Raw genomic sequence first — 17,107 nt, forward strand, 5'->3', positions numbered from 1 at the left:
CCAGTCTGTAGTTTGAAAGTGTCTTTAGATTGAGTTTGTGCTGGACCGTTAAATGTTTGATGCAGACACATTTTAATACATAATAATTTTTAATGATCTTTCTCATGTGTGTATATATTCTACATGGCAAAAGGAATAGCAAATAGTTTTCCCTTGAATTTACTTTCTTAAAACTTTCATTGAAAATAAAGCAAAATTTTACCTAAACCAATGACAGAAAAAGGTATAGGGTATATAGTTTTCTTACTATGAACTTGGAGAGTTGGTGGTACTAGCACAGAGCAAAATTAGTATTTCATTTTAATGTGACAATAATCTTTCTATCAACCAGCCAATTTCTCTCCCAAAACAGTTATCCATTTTGAAGTGTATAATAATTCATATTTGCCCTTCACTATACATGAGCTATCATTCATCATGACAAGCATATAAGAGCTGTTGCATACTGCTCAGGAAGCATGATCAAAATTGTTAATGCGGACATTGTGGACAAGGGTTTTTAAGCCAGTAAACTATCAAAGGCGCAATACTTAAAATCACTGAGTTCAAAGAGAAACGAAGGATTTCTTTTAAAGTATAAGACTCCAAGTGAGACATAAGTTTGTCATTATGTGATCATAAACCATGTTAGCTGAAACATAATGCAAGGCCCTGCCTAAGGTAACTGCAATTATCAACATTTAAGTAGATGTTGGGGCCATTCTTCATTGTTTTACTCAGAAATGTAGTAGTTATGACTCAAATATTCTAAAAATCATAAAATAGTAAACATAAAATCCATACTGATTTTTTACTTAGAAAGTAAAATTATATATATTCAACACATCAAAATATTCTTTAGTTTGCTATCCTGAGATAGAATTATATGTGATTATACTGTCTTGCTCATGTAAGAAACCTGAACTATAGTTGTGTATCAATATTCTTATAAAATTTGGTGTGAGAACAGCATTTCATCTCAGTTCGTTTACATTTCATTTTCTGATGTTCTGTCCAAATTCATGCATAATTATTCAGGTGACATCAATCCTGTTGAAGGGAAATGTGTGCACCAGTTTTTCCTACATGTGTGTTAAAATCCATTATGTATCTCTATATTACAAATTATAAAAACTGAAAATAAAACTTGGATATTGAAACTCAGGAGCTCAGATTGCCCTTGAGATATCTATAGTTGAAAGAAAGATTCTCTGCTATCTATGGTGATTATATTTATGAGAATTTAAATTAATCCATTCTATAAGTATCTTGTTGATTGTAGTCTATGTTTTTTAAAATGGGAAATATTTGAAGCAAGGTGAAAATCACATCTTATGCATAAATATTGTGGGTACCCTAGTCATCCTTTTTGTATGACTATCATCTCACTAATAATATAACTAGATTAAAGCAAAGCAAATGAGAAATAAAGCGAGTGATTAAGATTCAGAAATATTATAAGGAAGCAAAACATGTTACACACAGTACTTCTTCCTGTCAGCTAATAAAAACTGTTAAGATGTGTAGGACAGGGACATTTGCTGTCTAGAATGTATATATCAGCCTGACATCTACTCTTAAGCTACTTCTCTTCTAATTCAGAGGATGCTGATTGTGTCATTATGCTACAAATAATAAATCAGAGGCCTGTAAAGGCCATATGGCAGATGAAACCAACACTAAATTTTTTGAGGCATTTTTTTGTTGGTAACTATTAAATTTTGTTTAAAATTTAGGTGTATTAGGTGTGATTCTTTGAAAACTAAGGATGAGGTCAGATTATTTTAATTACTAAAAATATACTCCTTAAAAATCTAGCTTTAAAAGTATGAATGCTATTAATTGATATGGAGTTTAAATTTTTAATGAAACTAATGGTGTTAATATGATAACAGAGCATGCATCCAGCTTGACAATCTGCTTGATGCCTTACTTTCCTATAGTTGACTTTATGTATGTTTTAAAATGGAAACAATTTTTATGAATATGAGTTTCAAACATATAATTTTTTAATATTTAAATTTAGGATAATTAATATTTTATTACATTGCTGAAGGCACATGTATATATGTGGGTGCATATATAACTTAATGTATTATACATAGATGTGTGTACATGTGTGAGTATATGTGTGTTAAATAAACTAGTAAACATAGGAAATTTTTCGTGTTTCATGAGATTCTAAAAAGTGTAATTCTAAAGAATCAAATATTTTACTAGTTATAAAAATGAGTAATGAAACAACTGGAGTGAGAACAGGAAAAGGGAAAAATGTGATCTCAAAGAAGATAGTTATAGAAGACAAAGAATAGAAACAATAGTAAATTTTTAACAGGTCAATAATAATAAATTCTGAAAATAGTAAAACAATTGCTTTATTTAATTATGCAGCTATTGTTTTATTTTTTATTAGTTGTTACATAATTTTTAAAGTTTCAATATGATATATCAAAGTAATGTATGAGTAGGAATTGTGTTATAAACTCGGTGGTTGATTTAGACATCAGTGTCTATGACTTACAGTGAATACGACACATATATTGTTATCGTGAGTATTAACAGTCAATTTGGCATACTCTTCAGTCAGATGGGAAAGAAATTTCCAAAAGGGCTTGTTACACTACACTGACCTATGCACTTGCCTGTAGGGAACTGTATTGACTGCATTAATGGAAGTGGGAAGGTCAACCCTAATTGTAAACATCAGATAATTTTCCTGAATTGTCATCCTGGATGGGATAAAGCAGAAAGAATAAATTACACATAGATATCCATTGTTGTTTTTCATGTGTAGACACAGTGTGACCGGCTGCTTTATGCTCTACTGACTCAACTTCCTGCCATGATGGCTTAGCCCTCTAATATGAGCTAAGTAGACCATTTCTTTTTTAATGATTTGTTCACAGTATATTATCACAGAAACTAAGATAAACACCTAATGATTTTGCTTGTTTGTTTGTTTGTTGTCTAAATTATGGGTTTTGCGAAGGCGAGGGAGGTACATCATCACTGAGTAGGTTACCTTTCTATATTCTATAATTTTAATGTAGATAAAGTATGTACTATATGAATATGAAAAAAATAGCATGTATACTAGACTTCAGTACTGTCAGTGATTGATTGTAGATCTCCGAATGATATTATTTTAAATCATAGTTAAAACCAAAGTATCATTTTTATTTTAATTACAAAATAAAAATTATACTTCAATTTATAAGGGCAATTGACTCCTACCTGTAGACTTATAAATTTCCTCTGGGATTTTATTTCATAAATTGCTTTCATACCAGAAAGAGTTATATAAAATCATTGGAATTTTGACTGCATTTTAGAAATTAATTAGCACCTAGTCATTCTTCTGCTTGTCTTAATTTTATGGATATATTTTTTTGGAGATACTTTAAATAAGTCTTCATTACTAATGATAAGCAAACATATTTTGAGAACTTACATAGTATTATACTTTTTATCAAGACTATTAAATATTCTTTATTATTTAATAAGATAATAATACAGCTATTAACTTTCTGGTAGAGTTTTTGTTTTGTTTTACTTTTTACATATTTAATATTTTTTTCACCTCTGATTGATAGGCTAGAGCTGCATAATTTTAATAAATAACTAATAAATATAATCAGTAACTGTGCTAATCATAAAGGCAATAGAATGTGGCAAACTTCCTTCCCTTATACTTCCAAATTTAATATGAATTTTTTCAATGAGGTTTTCTTTATTACTTTTAATCAATAGAGGTAACTCCTCAATATAATATCTTATTTTGACAGAAAAGTGAGAGTTGAAAAGTATTTTGAACTGTTAGGTAATTTTATATCAATATCACTTGCTTTTATTAGTTAATACATCTGAAGCTGGAAAAGAATCTCAAGAGTCTAGTTAAGGGGTTCCAGTGAAGTCCTATTAGACTTTAGCATAACTGATGCCAACAAACTTCCTCAGGACAGTGTAGTGTTAGCAGCTTCCTTCAGTCTCTATTAACACAGAGTAGGTGCATGTGCAAACACAAAGGAATGTTTTGCACATGTGGAGTAGCTCATCTTTCTTGTATGTCCTGGCTTTGAAGTGTTCTAGGCTTAAACTAATTCTGCAAATCACTTGGATTTATTTCTTTGAAGAATTAAAAAGTAGCATGGCTTGTGTTGGTAAATAAACAAATATGCTATTGGATCCAAAGATATTACAAATGTTTTATTTTCATAGATCATGGAAAAGTAGAAGCTAATGGATTATGAACTTCATACTTTAAGTTCTAGTTTTGATGAAGAATAAAAATCTATACAAAAATACTTTAAGCCCCACAACACAATTTCAATTGCTTCATGGTTGTTGGTAAAAGCAAATGCAAACTATAGTGGTATTAAATCTTAATATTAACCAGTTATATAACATGCTAAATTTAAAATATAATTATGTATAAATTTATCTAAATATAAATACATAAAATGTAGCATATATATATGTATATATATATATATATAAAATTTATTCTATCATCTTTCTAAATTAAAACTTATTGTCTTACTGTGAGGAAAAGCACATAACCTTATCAGAGAATTTCAAGAAAGAACAAATAGGTTTTCAAAATTTTTTTCTTACAAAATTTTTTAAAAATTCATATTTAATTTTGACAATTGGGCACATAAATGCATGTAGTTGTAGATTATGGGACTTTTATTAACATAGATATCTACATCTAAATTTTAATACTGTTTACCACAAAGTATAAAAATTAAAAGCCACATAGCAGTAGAATTATGAATCTTCAGGCACAATTATAAGAAAACTAATTTTCAGTATTTTTGGACTCCTTTCACATTTTGGTTAAAGGAGCAATTGCCTACCTACCACACTTGCAGCTTAATGACACAACCAGCATGCTTTCTGCCCCAAATGGCAGCATATTCCCTGGATAAGTGTATGTGACTCTTACCAGCAGCATAGGTCATCGAATAAGTGTGTGTGCATCTTAGAAGGTTATATATCTACAACACCCCCAAGAAACTGAAGAAAGGAGATTGTGACTTTTGACAATTATTAGTTAGAAAAAGAGGTAACAATTGCCAAAAAAATCACAAAAGGGAGCATGTTACCTGGCTATGACAAAGAGCACACAACTGACACCCAAGTAAGCCAGCAGAATATACATCCAGATATCAGGGGAGAGAGGATTCAGGAAGGAGAAGACGCCCGGGTTTGTACCATTGGGCTTGCGGTACAAAATACTTATTCCAAGGGTCATAAATGGCTTGGAAAAGTCGATGACCTTCTCTCGAACATAGGTAATAGCCAGCGGGGCAACTGCGAGGTCAGCTTTCTGTAGAGGGAAACAGAAAAAGGGAAAAAGAATTTAAAAGTTGGTTCTACGTGACAAGTGAAATATACATAAAGATTTTACTCATGAGAATTTCTGTAATGATTCTGTTAACATCAGCAGTGTTCTTTAAAAGGAGGATTTATATGTAGTAAGTTTTCCATTCCCATGTGCTTCCAGATTACTACTATAATAGACTATGACTGATTAAAAGAAGGAAATAAAATTTTGGCATAAAATAAAACAAACTATCATTACACAGTATATTAAATCATTCATAACGAACCTTTTCATAATCTCTTTTAATGTTAGTCTTAAAAATTCAAATTTATATATTATATTTGCTTAAATATATTTTAGAATTGCCAGTGTAGGGCAATATGAAACTATTTACCTTGCAATCAAAAACCATTTTCTGAACCATGGCTCTGCAGGTGCGGACACTTGCTACCACACCTGACAAGCTGATTTCCAACCCTGAACCCACATGGTAGAAGTAAAGAACAGGCACCCATAAATCATCTTCTGACTTCCATGTGTATAGTACCAACTCTCTTATAGAGGCATGGTCATATATTTGCATACACATACACACAAGAATATAAAAAACAATATTTTTTTCTAAAAGTAGAAGATTTCAGCTAAAACCTTTTATAGTTTCCTTTAAATCTAAATATGAGTGCTGTGTACTACCCCAAATTTTTGTTTCTATTCCTCCAATTCATTTTATATAATTTAATAAAAATCTTCACATCCTTGCTTAATCACATTAGAAAATTTTTGTGTTCACATTTCCTTTACTGAAAATATATTTTTATGCATTTTATTCTGATTATACTTCCCCTCACTCTGCTCCTCCTATTTCCTTCCCACATGTCCTCCCCTCTTCTCCCTTTCCATTGCTCACTAGAAGGTAGTAAATTTTAGGTGAAAATAAAAAAAAATGACAAAATAAGATTTTCATTTTTACAAAGTTGTTAATATCCATGGTGTCTTAAAGCCCAATGCTGTGAACTCATGTGACCGCCATCTGCCCAAGGTAGTTTGATACTCAAAAAATTGCAGAAAATCATTATGCTATTCTAATATTCTTCAGACAGTCATAATATTCTAATGCATTACAGCATGTCATTATAACTTACTAATGCATTGCAGGAAGTCACTGCAATATTCTAATACATTGTTGGATGCCATTATTATATTCTAAGGCATGGCAAGGAGTCATTATAATATTCTAATGTGGCAATGGTATCTATTCTAAGAAGCTGTATTCTTGTACCTATTTTATTTTGATAAACATGAAGAGCATTCAGATGTAAAAACATTCATTTTAGAGAGCCAATTGTTGACAATATTATTTTGTGAGTTTTTTTATTTTTTTATGCTAATAGAGATGAGAACATTCACACGTTTTGAGAGTAGTTTCTACATAACCTGAGGAAACAAAATGTGCGTCAGAGTCCCTCATAAGGTTACAATCATATTTCATGTTCATATATCATGGAAATAGCAGCTTTAGAATAATTATTGCTATATTCCTTAATGCTTTTTCTATAGCTCAGGTATTAGGAACGTCATATGAATTTTCACATTTAATCCTTACACAAATCCACTATTATTTCCTTTTATGAGAAAGGAAAATGAATCTTGATAACTTAGAAAGTATGCACATCCTATGTGGTGAACTCAGCAACAGAACCAACTACACACAAATTCAATTGGAACCTATTCTTAGGGTGCATCAATACCAAATGTCTAGGAAAGCAGAAATGAAATTGCAGAGTAGTTAGTTGTCACTCACTCAGTTGCTCACTCATTCATGTATCCATTCACAAGAGTTTCCAGACTTGGGAGATCACAGTCTGTGAAATTAAGAGATTGGTTAAAGGAAGTTATTTTTATGAGAAGGACAAAGAAGGGAAGGAAATAAAGTCTGAAAGAACAACATAGCAAAACTGTTAAAGAAAAAAATGATAATTTAAGAGAGAGAAGCTACAGGTAAAAAGAGAGGACCTTGGGATCTCCTGGCTTGTTTCTATTGTGGGAGGTGAAAACATTGTATACTTTATATACTTTATTTTTGTATCAATTCACTTTGATACCTCATATCCTAGGCCAATGGAAAGCCAATTTTATAGCTTATAAAGTATATTAGTCAGGATATTTTATAGTCCTTTATATTTGTATGTTTGTAAATAAAATTATATGTATTTTTGATAGTATGAGATAATGTTTACATGCATGGATAGAAAAACTATATCTAGCCAATTTACTTATGTAATATATTACCTTCAAAAACCTTTCATTCATGCTGAGAATATCTCAACATGAAAACAGAACTACTATATTAATCAAAAATACCTATTAGGTAAACATTTATTGCAAGACTCTACTTTCATATATGTTTAAATTTACTCTGTAGCCAAGTGGTGGTGGCACACACCTTAAATCCCCACACTTGATAGGCAGAGGCAGAGGTATTTCTGTGAATCTGAGGCCGGGCTGGTTTAGAGAATAAATTCCACGACAGGCTCTAAAGCTACACAGAGAAACCATGTCTCAATGAAAAAATTGCTTAGTTCTTGATTCTAAAATATAAAAGAGTAAAACACATAAAATATTGCATATTAAGCACTGCCCAAGATACTATGGTATCTGCAGAGATAATAAAGAGATAGGGCCTCATATCTTCATTTGGTATGGAAGTGCATACATCTTGTGGTGTCAATTACATTGTCCCTGTTCTTGGTAAAAAGGACATACCACTAAAACTTTTGACTGAAGGCGGAGCATTTAAAAGAAGAATCAAAGGTTGGCATTTGCTATGTATGTGTTATAGAGTAATAAGCCTTCTGGATTAATGTGTTCTGTTTAATGAATATGAGGATATGCCCCAAAAGACGGATTACAAGAGAAGATATTACAATTCTCCAAACCATCTCCCTCATGGCAATAGCATAGGCAGACTATGGCACTGGTCCTGTGACCCTACTCTGAGCAGTAAGACATACTGTATAGTTGAGCTTTCTGTCTAGAAGAAAAGCTACTTACTTACAGGAGGAATTACAATTAAAAACAAAAAGACATTTTGGACACTGTCTTTAATATCAGACTGAATTAGCAGGAAAAGTGGGAAAATGAATGATGTGTTGGAAGTGCTAGTATTCCATGTCTAACTGATGGAGGGATATAAGGAAAAGAGGAGACAAAGTCAGTCTGTGCTGAGGACAGGGCTCCATGAGAGCACTGAAAGATGAAGAGGCATAAAACATGTAGAAAGGAGATGCTCCTCTGAGCTTACATCTAATAAAGTCAAAGGCAAAATTCATCATCCAGAAAACAGATAAGGGCCTTAAATGCTCTGCAACTAAATATGTGGATTGAGGAAGATTTTTAAAAAAATGTTAAAAGTGTAACCTGGCTCATGGGGTTATGAAACAATGGTGTGTGTCTATTAAGGAACTGAATAAGTAAAAACCTATGCTTCTTTAATAAAAATGCTATATAACCTGTGGCAGTATGAGGAAATCCATGTCTAATGGAAGGGCTCATAAAGAGCATTAGTGACAACTGGTTTCCACCAGCTGAGGTCCTCATAAATATCAGGGATTGAAAGATGATAGAAGAAATGTATTACTGATGAAGTTGGACATAATGGAGGCCCTGTTTGATGCTTATTTCATTGTGTCACAGAGGATCATGGTCACGCAAAGTTAATTGCTGAGCCACATGAAATACATGGTCTTGAAGAAGTAGACTAATCTTTGGTAGATGAGGAGGACTTAATATGATTCTAGAGCACTTATGCAATGGAACAAAATATTAAGGTCCTGTCTGGGATACTCAGAAGCAAATATATTGAGATTTGTGTCAAGCTGGAATTCCTAAAGGAAAAAAAAAATAAATAAAAAGATCCAAGAGCAAATGTTTTGAAGGCTTTAAAGCCTTGCCAGAATTTTCTGAGAATGAAAGAATATTCCCCTACTCTGAAGAATGAAATGTCTTGGGAGTATGAACTACTGCACCTGCTTTTTGTAGGGTGTTCAAGGTAATTGAAAATTGTGGGTCACATATAGCGATCTGAGACTGATGGAGCATGTCCTGTAGTCTATGAATATATGTTTCTCATATTTGTTGATGAATAAATACTGATTGCCCAGTAGCCAGGCAGGAAGTGTAGGTGGTGCTACAAGACTAGGGGAATTCTTGGGAGAAAAATGCAGAGAGGAGCCAACAGAGAGATTCCATGTAGTTATCAAGAAGATGGAACACTGGACATTCTCCAGTAAAATAAGGATATATACAAATACATATATTAATAATAATGGGTTAATAATTAAGAGTCAGCTAACCAGTAAGAAGCCTGAGCCATTGACCAAACAATTTATAATTAATATAAGCCACTGTGTGTGTTTTTTTTTTTTGAATAAATGTCTGTGGGACCATGAGGAAGAGAAACTACGTCCACAAAAGACCACATGTTGAATAAAGAAATTTAAGTCACCTATTAATATGCAAATACAAGGGCTTTCATGGATAGCAGGGTAAAGTGTACCTTAATTTGAGGCATGTCATAAAGAACCAGGAGTAATGGGCAACAGTGTACAGGTATAAAAATAGGAGTGAAAAGGTAAAAAAGACTAAGCTTGTTCTAGGCATGCAGCACTATCCTTGCCTTCCAGTAGAATGCTGTGTACATTTCTCCAATGTAAGAGAACATTGTAGAACTCCATGTACTGAAGTAAAACAACAGAGGGAGTTTCCCTGAGAATGAGGACTTGTACATTTAGACAAATTTGGAACCTCTAAAGTTTCCTATTCCAGGTAAGTTTATGAGTTAAAAAAAAAAAAAAAAATACAGACACCCTGGGAGAAAATATTGAGTAGTAAGGGAAACATATAGACTATTCTAGCCTAAATCCTGGTGTGACATAATATGAAAAAGCCTGAAAGCCTGAAGACAACAGCAGTGTATTACAGAGAGCCAAGAGCTATTCTTGCCACTGTTATCAGTATTCCTATTTTGAAAAAGTAAAATGACATGTGTTCTAGGATTCATTGGTTATTCATTAGACCTTGACAAATTCCTTCTTCTGTCTCATACTAAGACAAATTGGTATTCTCTTGTCATGGATAACAGCAGATTTTAATGACATTTCTTCAAGGACATAATTCACTGACAAACTATTTTATGTGGACTGTTTGCCTGGTACCTTGCCTTCTCATTGCCCACCTTCATTAAAATGATAGTGTTATATAGGCAACAGAAGAGTAATTTAAGTGCTTTATTCATTAATAAAAGCATCTGAAAGATATATAGTTCAGATAAATTAATAGGGATGTAGCATCACTTCTGTAATAGCCTGACAGAACTGGAAAATTCTCTTACTGTGCCTATTAATGTAAAACAGCTGCAAGTGACTTGAGGCCATTGTTGACTGTTCATAACTGATACTTCCCAAAGTACCCATCCTTTGTGTAACTAGATAAAATGGTGTGCCTTGTGGGATTACATTATAAAAGATAACGAGGCTTTTGAGCACACTCCGGAATTTTCAGAACAAACTAAACAGATAAATGTCTCAAAATCTCAGTTTCCCTTCATGTTACAAGTCAGTAGATTCCCAGACTGCTATAGCTGGAATCCAGGGGAAAACAGAAATAAACTCGAAGTTCCAACATTTCTAATAGCATTTAGTTACAGTCATTCAGTAGGGAGAAATTCACTGAACAACGCAATAGCAATTGTTAGTTGCAGCTTTAGCATTGCAGCAGATAGAATCCACTGCTGGTTCCCCTTTATTAACAATTAAAATATTAGACAATTAAGAGTTTGATCAAAGGCCCTTAGCTAAGCTTGCTTTTCTCTGAAATAATACAAAACCAGACTACAAAATATCATGAGATTTTTACAAACTATTGGGTTCACAAGTGTTGGCATTTAGATTGTGTTGAGACCACTGATCTTTCAAGACGTTGAGACCTCCTCTGAAATTGAAATAACAGCCAAATCTTATGAGGGACTTCTCATTCTTGTAAATACATAGTACACTAATGGCATAAGTAACCATATCAAAGAAGCATGGATTGCTACAGTATACAAAGGACTATGCATATCATGTGCCTGGAGACAGAAGGAAAAAGTTTAAGAATAGTTCTAGCATACATTCTTATGACACTAACTGACTGGCTGTATTTAGAGCCTTTACTTCCTGGATGGCTGAATAATTAAGGAAAATTGTAAACACTGGGTGAGTTACACATGGGACAACAGATATATAAAAAAAATATTTAAAAGTTCAAGTGAATTAGAACATCTAGTTGAGTTTTGTTTCTTGCTTTGTGTGTGTGTGTGTGTGTGTGTGTGTGTGTGTGTGTGTGTGTGCGCGCGCGCGTGTGTGTGTGTTCTAAAACAGTCCTATGGTAAAAAAAAGAAAAAAAAATCAGATGCCCTTACAGAAATATAAACCATGTCCTTTGAGCTATTTTGGGAAATTTCAAGGGGTTCATAAAATTCTAGAAAGAAGAGAGCAAAAGTTGGCTGGGCTGGAAAATAGCTCAGGATCACTGCAGTCCAATGAAATGCTCTAATATTTTTCAAGGAGGCTGAATATGTAAGGCTGATTATTGATGCTGGCCATCACAGATAGATAATGATAGGGTAAGTACACAAAAGAGTATGTCCTGCAGAAGATTGGAAAGTAGCCAACTCAGGGTCTGTGCTTGCAAATGAGGAGTACAAATACACATGATCTTGTGAACATTGTTACAGGACTCTTGTAAGCATTTGCACTCAAGGGGTCAGCAAGCCGTGTTATCATCAAGTTCCTCACTTAGCTCATTATTAACCCTGGTACAGTGGTGGGAATTAAAAATGTCTTCTATAAACTTTGACCTTTTAAACCTAGATTTTTTATTCGTGACACTATTTGTAGAGATCTAGAGATCCAGCCTTGTTGGAGGAAGTATATTCCTGGAGGTTTCAGAGCCTCATACCATTCCTATTCTTATTTTTCCACTCAAGCTTGCAGTTTATCCTCCTGCTTCAGTTGCCATGTTTGATGTTTATTGCATGTGGTTCTAAATTATACACTCTAATCCTCTAGAATAAAAAACACAATAAATTATTTTATTCATTAGTTGCCTTGGGATATTTTATCATAGCAGCCCAGAAGTAAGGAATACACATGAAAAAAAGACAGAAGACACAGTGTTACAAATACCAATGTACAGGTTGAAGATAACTACATTTCCAACTACAGTTTAATCTAACTTAGGTTGAGTTAATTGAAATGAAAATTGTGTTGCTAAAACTGTGGCTAAAATTTTTAATTTAATGGTCCCTGTGGGGATGGAAAAGTCCATACCCATCAGGCACTAAATTATTAAATCAAACTATCAGTTACATAGGGTCAGCTGCATCTCTGTGAGTTATTGGTCAGAGAGGTACTTGATGTCCCTAAATTAATACCATACTGTTCTTGATTGGCCACCAAAATTAGATATTGTTTTCATGGCTGAAGATAGCACTAACTTCCATAACGTGGAGAAATAAAAGTGAATCTGAGTTGGAAACTTAATTCCCTGCTCTCCAGTTTTCACAAGACAGAAAACACAATGATGCTACTGGCAGAGAATTGTCACCACATCTACTTGGCTTTATATCCTGTGTACTACTCAAGCAACACAACAGGTAAGATATGTCTGTTGGTTCAGGAGTAGAACAAACTACTTTTTTTTTTTAACTGGAGTTAAGGCATATTACACAGAAGGAACTCATGTCTGATAAAATATACCTGGTCAAACTCCTGTAGCTGGGGAGGTCATAGGCCCTAATAAGAAAGCTACTGCTAGTGTTGGCTGAGTGAACATGATGTGAATGCTAAGTTGCCTTGTAAATATTTCATTTTAGAGCCATGGATTATTGCTGTTATCAACTCTGGATTAACAAACTTCTTTATGCAATATGAAATACGGAAGGAAACACAATGGTCAAAGTTTTAATAAGGGACTATTGAATGCTCAGCCATAAAAGGAACCTATATCACTCAACACATAGATAACATAGGTAAGGATCCAGAAACAATGTGTGAACCAGATAAAGGAAATGGTGTAGTGGCATATAATTCCCAGGATTTGTACAGTTAGCCAGTATTGGAGAGTCTAATCAGGCTCATGCTCAATGCTTTGCAAACAATTTCTGTGTAAGAGGCTTACAAGGTCACCCTTCCTCAAGAACTCATAGACAGTTATTAGTTGCTAGGACAATGAGACTATTTTCCCCCCGGGTGATGATTACATCATCTCAGAAAGCATTCAAAGAATAGTGAACCCTGACAGAAGTGATACTTTAGCTAGGAAAAAAATGTAGCAATAATGTTCATCAATTAAAACAAAAAATAGTAACTGGCATATTGTAATCATCAAATATCCTCAAGTTACTGATTTAAGGCATCATTGCAAACTTCACACTTCTTTATAGGATTGTATTCTTGAAATTTAACTTTAATTGTTTTTTTTTTCTGCAAAGATTTCATTTAGAGTGGTTGCTGTCTCATAGTAATATAGTTACAAAGACATCATCACATGCGCTCACTATTTTGATGCTTCTCTCTGTCTCTGGTCAATGAAACAAACATATCACATGGTTAACACTGACATCATACAACAGTGACAGATCTCTTTTTCATCTGTCTATTATATGGGGAAAATACTTAATAAGGGAAGCAATGCCATAATATGATATAATGTCAAGAAAAATTAGTTTAATTATTATAATATTCAAAATATTACCTTATTATTATGTTAGAACTTACTACATAAGTATTTTGGATGGGGTTAAAAGTTAAATATGCTTCAAATATGAAAAACTCAAAGTCCTAAAAATTTTAAATGCATGCTATAATGTATTTAACTACTGGTTTATGGAATATAAAATAATATTAGAGAAATGCATCTTATGTTTTATTTTCACAAAACGAAGCACTTAGAACATACTATCGAGTTCAAAGAAAATAATTCAGCTGGATGATACAGAAATTTCATTCTTACATTAGGGGTTATATGTCTATTTAAGTTGCTTAACTGTTCTTGATTTAATTTTGGTTAAGTGATAGCTATCCAGAAATTTGTTCATTTCTTTTGAATTTTTGAATTTTGGGAAGTACAGGTTTTCAAAGTATGACCTGAAAATTCGCAGGGTTTCCTCAGTATCCCTTTTTATGCCCCCCTTTTCATATCTGATTTTGTTGATTTGCATGTCTTTTCTCTGCTTTTTGATTAGTTTGGATAAAAGTTAGAAAAACTCACCCTTTGTTACATTGATTCTTTGTATTGTTTTCCTAGTTTCTACTTTACTGATTTCAGCCCTCAAAATGATTATTTCCTGGTGTCTACTCCTTGGGGGTGAGTTTGCTTTTTATTCTAAGGCTTTTAGTTGTGCTGCTGATTCTCTAATGTGACTATCCTCCGTTTTCTTCATATGGACACATAGTGCAATGAACTTTCCTTGTAGGACTGCATTCAAAGTGCTCCATAAGTTCAGGTATGTAGTCTCTACATTCTTGCTGATTTCTAGGAAATCTTTACATTTTTTTCTTCACCCTCACTCCCCTTTCTAAATAAACTCCTCATTTAAGCTCTATCTGCCTGGTGTGTTATTCTCTTACCTGCTATGCTTTCCCACATGATCCCTTACGTCAGGAGCTCCCCCCACCCCTCCAGCTTTTATTCTTATAACTGTAACTAAAGAACAACAAACACTTCTCAAATTGTTCCACACAACAGTAGCAGAAGGTTCATTACCAAACACTTTTTATGAGGTTACAATTACCTTGTTACCCAAGCCACACAAATACATAACTAAGAAAGACATCTACAGACCAATATCCCTCATGAACATTGATGCAAAAATACTCAGTAAAATACTGGCAAATAAAATCCAAGAAATATTAGGGAAATCATCTACCATGACCAAGTAGGCTTCATCCCAGGGATCCAGGGATGGTTCAACATATGAAAACTATCAATGTGATCCACCATATAAAAAATTGAAAAATAAAAATCATGTGATCATTTCACTAGATGCTGAAAAAGCCTTTGATAAAACCCAACACCCTTTCTTGATAAAGGTCTTGGAGAGCTCAGGGCTAACAGGAACATACCTAAACATTATAAGAGGAATATACAGTAAACCAACAGCCAACATCAAACTGAATGGAGAGAAGCTTAAGGCAATTCCTCTAAAATTAGGAACAACATAAGGCTGCCCACTCTGTTCATATCTCTTCAATGTTGTACTTGAAGTTCTACTTAAAGTCGTAAGTCAACAAAATGAGATCAAGGGGGATACAACTGGAACGGAAGAAATCAAACAGTCACTATTTGCAGATGATATTATAGTTCACATAAAACATCCAAAAATTCTACCAGTGAACTCCTACAGCTGATTAAACAACTTCAGCAAATTAACAGGATAAAAGATATACTCAAAAAAAAAAAATCAGTAGCCTTACTATGTACAGACTACAAAGGGGCTGAGAAAGAAATCAGAGAAACATCACCCTTTACAATAGCCACAAACAACATAAAGTATCTTGGGGTAACACATACCAAACAAGTAAGGCCTATATAGCAAGAACTTTATGTCTTTAAAGAAAGAAATTTAAGAAGATACCAGAAAATTGAAAGATCCCCATGTTCTTCGATAGGTGGGATAAACATAGTAAAAATGGCAATGTTGCCAAAAGCCATATACAGATCCAATGCATCCCATTAAAATCCCAGCACAATTTTTCACTGACTTTGAAAGGATAATATTCAACTTTATGTGGAAGAAATAAAAGGCCCAGGACAGCCAAAACTACCCTGTACAATAAAAGTACTTCAGGAGACATCACCATTCCTACTCCAAGCTCTACTATAGACCTATAATCCTGAAAACAGCTTAGTATTGACACATAATTAGACAGGTAGATGAGTGGAATCTAATTGAAAATCCTGATATTAACCACATACCTACTAACACTTGAGTTTTGACAAAACACCTAAAAATATGCAATGGAAGAAAGTAAGCATCTTCAACAAATGGTGCTGGCAAACTGGAAGATGGTGTGTAGAAGACTAGAGATACACCCATGTCTATTACCATGCACAAAACTCAAGTCCAACTGGAGCAGTGTCATCAACATAATTCCAGCCTCACTGAACCTCTTAGAAGAGAAAGTGGGAGGTACCCTTGAACACATTGGTATGGGAGACTGCTTCCTGATAATAACACCAGTAGCACAGACAATGAGATTGACAATTAATAAATGGGACCTTCTCAAACTGAGAGCTTCTGTAAGGCAAAGGACACAGTCAACAAGACAAAAAGGCAGCCCGCAGAATAGGACATAGTATTCACCAACCCAACATCTGACAGAGGGCTGATCTCCAAAATATACAAAGAACTCAAGAAACCAGTCATCAAATAACACCATTAAAAAGTGGGGTACAGAACTGAATAGAGAATTCTCAATAGAGGAAACCAAAATGGCTGAAATAACCTTAAGTGCTCAACATCTTTACCTATGAGAGAAGTGCAAATCAAAACAACTATGAGATACCATCTTACTCCTGCCAGGATGACTAAAATTAGAAACAGCAATGGCAACTTATGCTGGAGTGGATATGGAGAAAGGGCAATACTCCTCCACTGATGGTGGGACTGCAAACGTGTACAGTCATTTTTTAGATCATTATGGTGCTTCCTCAGGTAATGGCAATCAGTGTATGACAAGACAAGGCAATTCCACTCTT

The 17,107-nt window shown here is 33.7% G+C and overlaps 1 protein-coding gene across 1 annotated transcript in view; it reads right to left on the bottom strand.

Moving 5' to 3' along the window:
* Positions 1 to 17,107, bottom strand: part of LOC127215308 (glutamate receptor ionotropic, kainate 2-like) — a 120,579-nt gene that overhangs the window by 22,474 nt on the left and 80,998 nt on the right. Inside the window, exon 4 of the mRNA XM_051175679.1 lies at positions 5,088 to 5,311. Coding sequence (XP_051031636.1) covers positions 5,088 to 5,311 — 224 coding nt within the window. The remainder of the gene's footprint in view (positions 1 to 5,087; positions 5,312 to 17,107) is intronic.

Source organism: Phodopus roborovskii, unplaced genomic scaffold, assembly GCF_943737965.1.
Source record: "Phodopus roborovskii unplaced genomic scaffold, PHOROB, whole genome shotgun sequence".
Classification (NCBI taxonomy): Eukaryota; Metazoa; Chordata; class Mammalia; order Rodentia; family Cricetidae; genus Phodopus; species Phodopus roborovskii.